We start from the raw sequence: 11,499 nt of genomic DNA on the forward strand, positions 1-11,499 counted from the left end.
TGGGCTTGAAGGGCAGGGGTACAAGGCAGAGGAGGCCAGCTCCGCAGGGTCCTCACTGGTACATTGCCAGGTCTTTTATCTCATGGGGCCTGGGGCTGCGGCACCTACCAACAGTCCGGTTAGCAGCCGGATAATACTTAGCCATTGTGCCAACAGGAACCCTTCATCTTTTTCCCCCAACCAGGGTGTGGGGTGGATAAAACCCGAATAAGACCCTAATCCAATTCCTTGGAGCAAATCATAGTGCTCCGACAGAGTAGCACAACTAGTATGGGGGTGACTTTTGTGAGACCATCCATGTTTAGGGGCTCAGTCCCATCTTTCTCCCGAGGAGTGGCTGGTACGTTTGAACTGATGACCCTGTAGCCCACAGCGCACCCCACTACCCTGCCAGGGCCCCTTCGTCTTTCCCACGACAGGTCAGTAGTACAGGTGGTGTGATTGTAAGATGCCCCAAGGAGAAAGCTCACACGCATAGTGACCCTACAGGACAGGGTAGAACTGCCCCTGTGGGGTTCTGAGGTTGTACCCCTAAGCCTCATCTTCCTCCCGAGGAGCGGCTGGTGGTTTCCAACTGCTGACCTTGCAGTTAGCATCATAGATACAACCCACTGCGCTACCGGCAACTCCAGCAGTCAGTTTGGAGCTATTCATTTCTCTTCGTCTCAGAAGGAAGTGAGGCCCTTTGCAAATATGCATTGTGTACTGGAGACGTGGAGACATGCAGTCTGAAAGCGAAAATGCCTGGGCACTCCCCGAGCCTGGATGCTCAGCCCTCTGGGGTGGAGCCTGGGCACTGAGGACTTTGACCAGTATCCCCAGGGAGTTCTTAAGGGGCCGCAGGGCTGACGAAGGAGGAGGAAAAGGTAAGGTAAGGAACCCCCTTTGGGTTTTTTCTTGTTTGCTGCCGTGAAGTCAATCCCTTGCACGATGAAATGCGACACTGCCCAGCCCTGGGAGACAAGTGCCAGGAGAGTGGGCACAAGTGCCAGGAGAGTGGGCACAAGTACCAGGAGAGTGGGCACACAGAAGCCCCCACTCACTCGCTTACCTGGTAGTGCATCAGCGTGTTGAGCCGCTTCCAGTCCCCCTCGATCTTGGTAGTGATGTCCTCGTCCTGTAGCACCACCCGAGCAATCCGGCCTTGGCGCCACTCTGGGGGGAAAGGGTGGTGCTGGGTGAGGCCTGTGGGTTCCGGGCCAGAGTACCCAGGGAGCCTCCTCTAGGACCCGGTCAGCCTCATTCACCCTGCTCGTGCCCGTGGGAAAGCTCAGGGACATGCAGGACACCCTGGGGTCCAGGTTGCCGAGGGGGAAGTGCAGGCTGCTCTAGACAGCTGTGTGGGAGGTGGCCCAGTCACACCCACACCGCACGTTTCTCATTTGGAAGCCTGAACCTGCTTTCCACCCTCCTAAGGGAAGCGGCTTCATTTCTTCCCCCCACCCCAAGGCCAGGGCTCCTACCCAAGTCCATGTCCACAGCCCTTGGCCGCTGGGAGTAGGGCACGTTCTTGTACACAGCGTCCAGAATTTTCTCCTTGACCTGAGTGATGGTGTCGCAGTTCAGCACCTTCACCGGGATCTCTGGACTGTTCTCGTTGTCAGGGTTCACACAGTTCAGGATCTGCAAGCAAGGGATGAGGGTGAGCTCCGTGGGTAGCAGGACAGAGCTCTTTCCATGAGCTGCCTTCCTTAGACCCTCTGTTGTCTGCACCGCTTCCCAGTCTCTCTCCTCCTCCTGCGGCTGTCTACCAGACAAGAACTGGGGTCACAATGTGCACTCCTTCCTCCTCCAGGCATCAGCTCTCTGCTTCCTAGCTCCTGGATGACTCTGGGCTACTGCTATGGAAATAAGTGTCTCAGGGGCTCAGAAGCAGCACGGGTGGTGGCGTAGTTACGTGTTGGTCAGCAGCTGGAGACCACCAGCCAGCTCCGAGGGAGAAAGAGGGGGCTTTCTCTCTTAAAGAGTTACCGTCTCGGACGCGCATAGCGGCAGGTCTACCCTGTTTGATCCGGTTGCTGGGTGTCAGCATTAGCTGGACGGCGGTCAGTGTCAGTGTGGAGTTCAGAGGTGATTCCAGGCTTTTCCAGCGCTGGCTGTTTCCTTCCCTGAATCTTCTACATTAGACACCAGCACATCCCCATTTTCTACCAGAATGCTGCTTTTTCTTGTTAGCTGTGCACTATCGAGGCTGCCCCCCGACTCAGGGCGACCCCAGGCAGGCACCACAGAGCAGCCCCACTGCGGTCCACAATGTGTTCATGGGCTGACTTTCAGAAACAGATGAGTAGGCTTCCTTCCTGGTTCTGAGAGGTCGGAAGATTAGGGGTCAAGAGGTAAGGGTCAAGAGGCAGGAAGATTAAGGGTCAAGGTTGTCTCCACCGAATGCCTATGCTAAACAAACATTAGCTGGCCATGTCATAACAAAGGGGTTGGAAAGAAATTAGGCACGTGTTAAACACCTATGGGGACCATCCAAAGCTGGGCATTCACTGACCAAGGTCACCTAGACACAGGTGAAGGCCAACCTGGGCACAACGTAAGGCACCAGCAACATGACATCACACATGCACCTGAACTCCACCACTACGATCTGCCAATACCCTCAACCACGAGCCCTCTCCCCACAAGTGGGGATAGGAGTAGGAGGGATAAACAGCACAGGCTGTAGGCAGGGCTCTCTCTTTCATGTCAGAGGGTGGGATCTCTTCCGCCCCTGGGCCGCAGGCATTCCCTCTCAAGGGCTCTCTCTCTCTCTCCCCGGGACTCCTCTTTTGGTTCTGAGGACTCCACTTCCCAGACATTTTCTCATGTAGTTTCTTCAAGCTCCCCCCAAGCAGCTGTTTTCGGTTGTGAACTTTCCCACGGTCTGCCAAGCGACCTTGCACGCTTTCCAGGAGAACGTGTACTCCCTGAGACAGTACCACCCGGAACTTCCCTTTGCACCATGAGAGTCACTTGGATTACACAAGTGCCTCTGTCGCGTGAATTCTTTGTGTGGACAGGCAAGAACAGAGGTGAACCACCCCAGAAACCAACAGTTCTTAGGCTGGAAGCTCAGCTGAAATCTGGTTAGCATGGCTGCCGCAGGCAGGGCTCTGCTCACAGCAAGCAGGGGTGGGGCTCGGAGTGTTGCTGGCTGGGACTCCAACCTGGGGCTCCAGCAGGAAAGGTGAGCAGCCTACCATCGAACCACCACTATGCCACAGTTGGTGGCAGGTGATATATTCCGTGTCCACGCCTACTATCTAGGGTAAACTGAGGCATGGAGAGCCTCAGGCCCCCCCCTCCCCCCCCCCCATGAGATGGTGGTAGACTTGGAGGAAATCCAGGCTTCCTACGTGGCCAACCCTCCCGAACCCTGGGTATACTTAATGTCTCCTGAACTGGCCTTCCCCCACCCCACCCACCTGCCTGACACTTCTCCCTGCAGACTGACTGCCTCTGTGGTCAGGTGGTCCAATGTGGGTCGGAAGCAGGAAGTAGGAGCACCTCCTAACCACCCCGCCACCCCACCACCCACCACCCCCGCCCCCCCACCCGTCACCCGCCTGGCTGCTGGCCTCCTCACCAGGGTCTTGTACTCAATCTGCTGCCGGATGAGCTTGTCCTCACTCAGCGAGTAGCGGGCCTCGCCGGTGATGGCGTCGATGGGGCCCTTCTCCATCTGCTGCTTGATGGCACAGTACAGCATGAAGAGCGGCTCCCCAGCGCACTCCTGTGGGCACAGGCGGGGCCAGTGAGGGTGAGGGTCACCCCCCTTCTAGGCTGCCCTCCCTCCTTCGCTGGGGAGGGCCTGGGTGGGCAGGTTCTTCTTCCTAGCCACAGGCTCAGTGGGGCAACCTCCCCTCTGCTCCTGGCTCACCTTCAGGAACTTGTGCAGGAGGAAGGCAAACCAATTGGTCAGCATCTTCTCAGCTACCGATTCTGTCCTGGGGAAGCGGGAAGGGAGAGGAGATGAGGGTGGTCTGCTCCTGGGGGGTCTGGGTGATGGGCCCTGGGTATGTTGTATGAGCCAGGGCCCTAGAGCAGGACCGAGCTGAGCGAGAATCAGATGTCTTCACCCGGGGCTGCTGGCTCCTGGGCCTGTTCCCATTTACAGCGAAGGGACAGGACTGTGCTCCCCTGCTGGGAGGGGGCCCTGGGGATGGCTTTGGCACTGCCTCAGAGAGCTAAGAAGAAAGGTTCTCCCCATGCCCTTTAGCCCATGGAGTGCCACCCCTCTGGGATTCCTCACAAGCCTGGGCTCTCTCTCAGGCAGCAGCTCCCCCCGCCCCTCCAGGCACTCAGCGTTTAGGGATTTGGGACCCCTCTCTCTCCTATACCCTGGGAGTTCCAATCTTGGCTCTGGCTTTATGACCTTGAACAAGTCATGTCACCTCTCTGGGTCCTGTTTCCTGGCCCATGGAAGGGAATTGCAATAGCAGTGTCTCTCCACTGAGGTTCCTTAAGGGCAGCAGGAGGTCACATATGGCAGAGGCCAAGAACGGCACCTGCGCCGTGAGCTCATGCCAGCCATGGTGGTTATGATCGATCATTGCCACATAGGGGCGTGGATCCCAGGCCCGGGGGAGAGAGAGGTGCTGGGGGCTTGAAAGCCAGCATTAGTGGATTTGGGCCTGCTTCCTCACATGCAGCAATTCCCTGCCCCCTCTCCCCTGCTGGCAGACTGGGGCACTGAGGAAGGAACAAAGCAGTGGTGACAGACCCTGGGGGACAGGACAGGTGTTTTAGCTCCTTGCAATTGGTGCAAATCACACCCTGTGGCTGCAGTGAACCCAGGCCTTTGCCAGGGCTGCTCAACACTGCAGCCTACAAGAGAAAGGCACAAAGGCTGCAGAAATTGTAGCTTTCTCCCCGCAGCCCCTCCCGGCACCCTCTTCCGCCATTGTGCCAGAGATTAGCTCTAATTTAAATACAACAGTTCTTAATGAGAGATTCTAATGCTCAGGTTGGCAAAAGGTTGGGGGGCTTCTTGCTTCTGAGACAAAGCTGGGCTCCCTCCTTCCTCACCCCACGTGGGGGGCCTGGAAGTCGAGGAGGGGCCTGTGTGGCCTGCAGACGTGTGACGTGTGGCCTTTGCTCAGCTCAGCCATTGGCTCAGCTCCCCTGGGCCTTCTGGGAAATGGCAACTGGGGGTGAAGTCGGGTGCAGGTGATGCCCGAGTCAACAGGCATTCTGTGATGATGTTCCAGAGCTGCACTCTCCTGCAGGGTGGACACAGAGCTCTTGAAATGAGGGGGGAGGGCAGCTGGGCCATGGACTCTTTGATTTGGTTTCATTTGAGGGAATAGCTACATGTAGCCAGCGGCACCTGTGCTGGGCCGCGCAGGTCTCTGTGCAGAGGGACGGAGGTCGCTGGAGGGGTGCTACTGTCCGAATGGTGTGGAGGAGGAATGGAAACATCAGTGAGGTCAAGCGACTGGCCCGAGATCACACAGCCAGTGGGAGGGACACCGCTGGACAGCAGTGGGCCCTTGTGCTCCTCCACCACCCTTGGGTGGCTTCTGAGGCTCACCACCCTCTCCTTCAGCGGGGGTCTGTATGCCCATGTCCCAGAGCCCACCCTTCCCGCCGTCAGCCCCCACAGCAGGCCCGACCTCCGGAGCAGCAGCTTGGGGTGGTTCTTGTTCTCCAGGTTCTTGTCGATGAGGTCGGAGAGCAGCTGCTTGAGCACGTCGGTGGCGTACTCCAGGCGGCCCTGCAGGCCCGTCATGATGAGCGAGGCCACGTTGCCGCGGTCGCGCATGGAGAAGCTGCGCTGCAGCTCCAGCGTGCGGATGAAGGTCAGCAGGAACACCTTGTTGTTGATGAGCTGGGCAAAGAGCTTCAAGGCCTTCTCCACGTGCTGCTGCCCATTCCCTTGCACCTGGGGGGGAGGGATGGCACCTCACAGGGCAGCCCTTGCTGCGGGTGACAACAGCCCTAGGACCCTCCTCTGGATGCCTGTCATGACCACGTCCCACTTCCCCCACTGTGGGCCAGCTAAGGCACTGGGCCAGCCTCTGGGGTCTAGTGGGCTCTCACTGAGTGGGAAGGCTGGACCCACACGGACTTGCTCAGTCTCCTGGTCTCCCCGCTTCTCCTCTGCCGTGATTTGTCGCTAGTAAAACATGTGCACCAACAAGCCTTACAGAACCCTTTGTCTCTATGGTGATTGTGACCAGTCATCGTTAGCCCCGACCCCCGAGCCACCCCAAGTCCCACAGCAGGGAACACTGCCCCGTCCTGCGCCATCCTCAGACTCAGTGCCTGTTCCAGCCCGCTGCGTCAACGCCGTCCCTCCACCACCTCGAATCTGTTCCCCCGCTGCCCCCTGTGGCCGCGTCCCTCCTGCGAGGCTGTGACGAAGGGTGTGCCCTCCTGAGGCCTGGCCTGGCTCCTGCTCCTGGGTCCCTCACCTCCAGCTCCCGCAGCACGGGGTGATCCTCGATGCCCGGGAAGAGGACCCGCATGGCGTAGGTGCGGTAGTCCAAGTAAGGGATTCCCGAGCGGTCCAGGTCACTGGTCAGCTCGTTGATGTCCGTCTGGAGCTCAGCAAAAGCTGCGGGGTGCAGGGGAGACAGGGTGGTTCTGGATGGGTGGGAGCCCCAGGGGCCTAAGACGTGTGTACGGGAGGTGAGGAGGCCTGGGGTGTAGAGGCAGGCCGACTATCAGGACTTATCTCCAGAAAGGAATGAGGTGACTCTAGATATCCCTTCTTACTGGGCGTCCCCGGGCGGTGTCCACAGATACGAGGTCGGCTCCTTACCAAGGGCTCACATAGAAAGTAAATGTCCAGAAAATGATAATGACGGCAACCTCTAAAAATACACTGGGTGCAAGGGATGTGTGGATTGTTTTAAAAGTGGTTAACAGCCCCCAATAAAATGATCTTTAAAAAAAAAAGCGAAGAAGAGGTCAGCTCCTAACCAGTGTGTTGGAGTCCACCCCTTGGCCCCTCGGAAGAAAGGCCTGGGGACCTCCTTCCAGAGACCAGGGTACTGCTCTGTGTGACACCACGGGACAGCCACCTGGTCAGAAGTGACTGAAGGACAACTGGTTGGGTTTTGAGGGACACGGGTGACTTTTGCATCATTTTCTCCTTTTTGCCTCAATATCGGGTTCCATTTCCTCTCTAGGTATGGCCCAACCTCACTGCTGTGGAGCCGGTGGGGCAGCATATAGGCTCACCCCTGGTGTCTGAGGTCAGGTGGGTTCACAGGGGCAGACAGCCTGCTGCAGCTTTCTCCCACTGAGAACAGCCGGCGCCCAGGTCAGCAGCCCTGCGCTTGCCTCTCTACCCCACCAGAGCGCATTCTATGGATTCCCGATGTAGCTCACACAAAGCTACAGGAGAGGTCCCATGGGTTATGTGAGCAGGAGCGCGGCCGGCCGAGCTGAGGGCAGCCGGCAAGGCCAGAGCAGGCAGTCCGGCTCCCCTTTCCCAAACAGGAAAGAAAAGTGCCCCGTTTCAGAGGCTCCCTCTCAGGGGTGCTGCTCTCCCCTGGGCACTGGCCCAACACCAGGACCAGCCCTGGCCCCACCCTGGCCCAGCCTGGCTCCCCTCTTTCACCTAGCAGCAGGCTTGCAGAATTCTGCTCCTGATGTTCCTGGCAAAAAGAGAACTGTTTTGATTCTTAGTGGAGATGTTTACCCAGAGAGCCTGCTGGGTCCTCAGCCCCAGGAGGATGCCAGGCATCTCCTTCACCTGGTGGCAGCACGTGGGAGATGGAACACAGCACAATATCTACTCCCACGCACTGCCCCAGCCAAGGACACAGCCCCTCCCCACTTCCAGCAGGGACACAAAGCAAAGCCTGGGGGAGCTGGTGCGGTGTGGAGGGAGGAGAGGTTTTCTTCCCACTCCAGGTGTACCCCATCCCTCCCATTTGTGGAACTCAGGGAAGCAGCCCTGATGGAGATGTGGGTTAGGCATTGGGCTGCTAATCGCAAGGCTGGCGGTTCAAACCCACCACCCAACCCATAGGAGACCGCTGCTGCTCCCTGCTCCTGTAGAGATTTACCATCTTGAAAGCACTCAGTCTGAGTCGGCATTGACTCTTTTTCGATAGAGGCAACTGGGTCTGGGGGCTCCCGTGTGGGAAATGGGCCAGGTTACAGGGTGAGTCGGGATAGTGGTAGGACCAGAACACTGTCATCAGACCTGGGTCCTTGTGGGTGGGTCATCTTAATGGGAATCCTCTGCCCCGTCAAGGAGCCCTGGTGGTGCTGTGAGTTAGGCATTGGGCTGCTACTCACAGCAAGAGCAGTTCAACACCACCAGTGCCTCCTTGGGAGAAAGATGAGGCTTTCTGCTCTTGTGGAGGCCTAGCCTTGGGAACCCACAGAAGCAGCTCTGCTCTGTCCTGTGAGTTGGAATCGACTTGATGGCAGTGGGTTTGGTTAGGGGTTTGGTTCTGGTCCAGTGGTGAAGGGTTCAACTATTATCATAAAAGGTTGGCAGTTCAGGCCCCTCAGAGGGACCTCAGTGAAGAGGCCTAGTGATCTGCTTGGGGAAGTTCACCCGTGGGGGCACCGGGACTCAGAGCCCACTCAGAGGGCCACAGACAGCAGTATCAAGGGCAGGAAGGGTGCGCCCTGCAGCCCCTTGGCCGTGGGTCATGTGAAGGTCCCTATAGCCTTGTGTTCTGCAGCACGGGGAAGACGGGATCCAACTAGCAACACAGGCAAAAGGTGGTAAGAGGTCTGGTGTCAGGCTACTTCTCAGTGAAGCCGGGGAGGAGGATGAAGGTGAGCGTGGCTGCGGGGAGCAGCCGAGGAAGGCAGGGAAGCAGGGGCACGTCCACCTACCCTCCTTACACTCCAGGGCCACCCTGGACTCCAGGTTGTCCATCTGCATCTGGAGCCTCTTGAGAGTGAGGTCGTTCTCGCGGGACTTTCGCTTGTAGGCGATCAGGACGATGATGACGATGACCAGCAGGAGGCTGCCACCCGCCGCGATGCTGACGATGGCCGGTAGGGTCAGCAGGCTTTCTGAGACCACGCTCACGGAGCCGGGCGAGAACACCATGCCGCCCACGTGAACCTGTGCGGCCGCACACACACAGAGGCACAGGCTGCATACAGGTGGACCAACTGGGGGGGCCCATCCAACCCTTGCCGACTCAGGGAGGGCATGACAGACATCGCCATGCCGGGTAGCTCCTGCTGCTGGTCCGCCCACCTCCCCTTGCGTTCCCGACCCCCACCCATTTAGCTGAGGGCTGGAGCGGGATGATGTGCGGGGTATGTGCATCAGGCCCCGAGGCAGGGGAGAGAGGCCCAGCATCTTCACTGGGTCAGAGAGCCCCTCTTTCTGGGGTGGACTAGGAGAGGCTCACTCACCATGACCTTGTGCTGCCCCGTGAGGTTGGGAGGCTCGCAGAGGAGCTGGGTCTCAGACACAGTCACAGCGCATGGCGTCTCTCCAATCAGCACCGTGTAGTTGAGCTTGGCACCCCCAGAGGCTGGAGGGCAGAGGTTTTTGCCCTGCAGAAAAGAGTCATCGCAGTGGGAATAGGGACGCATGCAAGTGGCGATAGAATACCCATTCAGGAAGAGATTGGTGGGAGGTGGGGGTGTGACACAATGCAAAACCCTATAAAAGACTCCATAGGCCAGTTTTTTGTTGGGTGGGGCATGAGGGAGCTTCTAACAACCACAGTTTGGAGAGAAAGAAAATGAAGGGGGCATGCAGTAGTTACATAATATGGTTTCAGTTTGAGGATTGGGAGGGTAGGGATAAAGTCTAGGCAGTCAATCAGGATATAGCCAATGAGGCTTCTGTGTGGGCGTGGCCTTCTCCTAAGGATTCTGGGAATTCCTGGTATTTTCCTCCTTGGAGGTGGGAGACATGTTCTCTCTTGGCTCACTCCCTGAGAAACGCTCTACTGACAAGACGCATGGACAACGCTGATAGATCCTGTGCCGTGGGAACTGGAGGAGCCACATGGAGACTCCTGCTAGCGCTGAGATGCTTACAGCGCCACTGGATCCAAAGACTTCCTACCTACTGGCCTGTGATCGTCCTGCATTCAGCATCATTGCATGTGTTTCGTAAGTCTGAAGAGGACTTTATAGATTGGTATCAGACATATGGACTAACATTGGACTTATGGGCTTGGACTGAACTGGGATGCTTTCTTAATGTACAATTACCCTTTATATAAAACTCTTTCTTAGATACATATGAGTGTCTATGAATTTGTTTCTCTAGTCTACCCAGATTTGCACGGGGTGGAAGGAAAGGGAGGTAGAGGTGGAGAAAGGAAACTAGAGAACGTGGTGGGTGAGATCCACACCCTACCCATCCCCACCTAATCCAATCCAGGTCAGCTCAAAACCCAAACCTACTGCCACCCGCTTCACTCTGGCTCCTGGTGACCCTACAGGACAGGGTAGAACTGCCTCGTGGGTTTCTGAGAGGTTACCTCTTTACGGGAGTAGAAATCCTTCTCTTTATCCCCAGGAGGGATGGTTGTTTTGATTTGCTGGATCTTGTGGATCACAGGCCAATGCGTAACCACTATGCCACCAGGGCTCCCGTTCACAGAGACCCACTGGACAGAGTAGAGCTGCCCTACAGGGTTCCCAAGGTTGGCATATTTATGAGGGCAGGCTGGCACATCTTTCCTCCCTGGAGTGACTGGTGGGTTGGAACCACTGACTTTTTGGTTAAAAGCCAAGCACTTAACCACTCAGCCAGAAGGACTTCTTGTGGGGAAGCACCCACGAGGAATAAACAAAAGTGGTTGAACAGCAAACCATCCGGTGGACAGAGCCTCGGAACTGTGATCTCTTGAAATCTAAGTGCAGGGGACTGTGCCCCAGACACTGCCAGTCAGAGGGAATGCAATGGTGACTGCTAACTCCATCCGCAGCTTTTCTGAATCTCAGCTCACGGAACACACAGACCCGTTCTGAATTAGTTCTTGAGAATGTCAAGTGCACGGCACATTGCTCGACAGGCCAGTAGCTATAAACCACCTCCTTTCACAGGGTGCTGGAAGGACAGGGAGCCCGCCTGGTAGGAAGGAGGACAAGGAAGGCCAGGAGGGAGGAGCGCTCCTACCTTCAGAATGATGGGGGATCCTGGCTTCTGGTCCAAGACCCCGGAAGGGCTGAACAGTTCAAAGCTTGGGTTGGGGTAGTAGATGAACTTCGTGTCATTGTAAACCAGCAAGGACTGGACATTGTTAAAGACGAAGCCAAATTCGTCTGGCCGTTCCACAGCGTCCAGGCCTGGCCGATAGTCCGTGATCAGCGAGGGTGCCAGGCAGGTCAGGGTGGTTGTGTTCACAACTTTACACACCTGAGAGGGCCAAAGCATGAGCATTCAGATGCAGATCACCTGCCACCTGGTCAGAGGGGGCAGCCAGCTCTGTCTTCTCGCAGTTTTGTTTGTTCCTCCTTGTCACCATTAGGCTACTTGTCTTCTTCATTAGCGGTTTAGCCTCTAGAGGGCAAGGACTGACTGACTGACTATGTATGTATGTATGTATGTATGTATGTATGTAT

General features: G+C 56.9%; 1 protein-coding gene across 1 annotated transcript in view; it reads right to left on the bottom strand.

The window, feature by feature from the left end:
- The window catches only part of PLXNA2 (plexin A2), a 234,164-nt gene that overhangs the window by 19,530 nt on the left and 203,135 nt on the right, over positions 1 to 11,499 (bottom strand). Inside the window, exons 20-28 of the mRNA XM_004699851.4 lie at positions 11,054 to 11,293; positions 9,328 to 9,471; positions 8,794 to 9,028; positions 6,402 to 6,544; positions 5,601 to 5,869; positions 3,866 to 3,932; positions 3,572 to 3,718; positions 1,464 to 1,623; positions 1,052 to 1,155 (exon numbers count right to left, since the gene is read on the bottom strand). Coding sequence (XP_004699908.3) covers positions 1,052 to 1,155; positions 1,464 to 1,623; positions 3,572 to 3,718; positions 3,866 to 3,932; positions 5,601 to 5,869; positions 6,402 to 6,544; positions 8,794 to 9,028; positions 9,328 to 9,471; positions 11,054 to 11,293 — 1,509 coding nt within the window. The remainder of the gene's footprint in view (positions 1 to 1,051; positions 1,156 to 1,463; positions 1,624 to 3,571; positions 3,719 to 3,865; positions 3,933 to 5,600; positions 5,870 to 6,401; positions 6,545 to 8,793; positions 9,029 to 9,327; positions 9,472 to 11,053; positions 11,294 to 11,499) is intronic.

Source organism: Echinops telfairi, unplaced genomic scaffold, assembly GCF_000313985.2.
Source record: "Echinops telfairi isolate 266 unplaced genomic scaffold, ASM31398v2 ScPeMD7_7424;HRSCAF=8462, whole genome shotgun sequence".
Taxonomy (NCBI): Eukaryota; Metazoa; Chordata; class Mammalia; order Afrosoricida; family Tenrecidae; genus Echinops; species Echinops telfairi.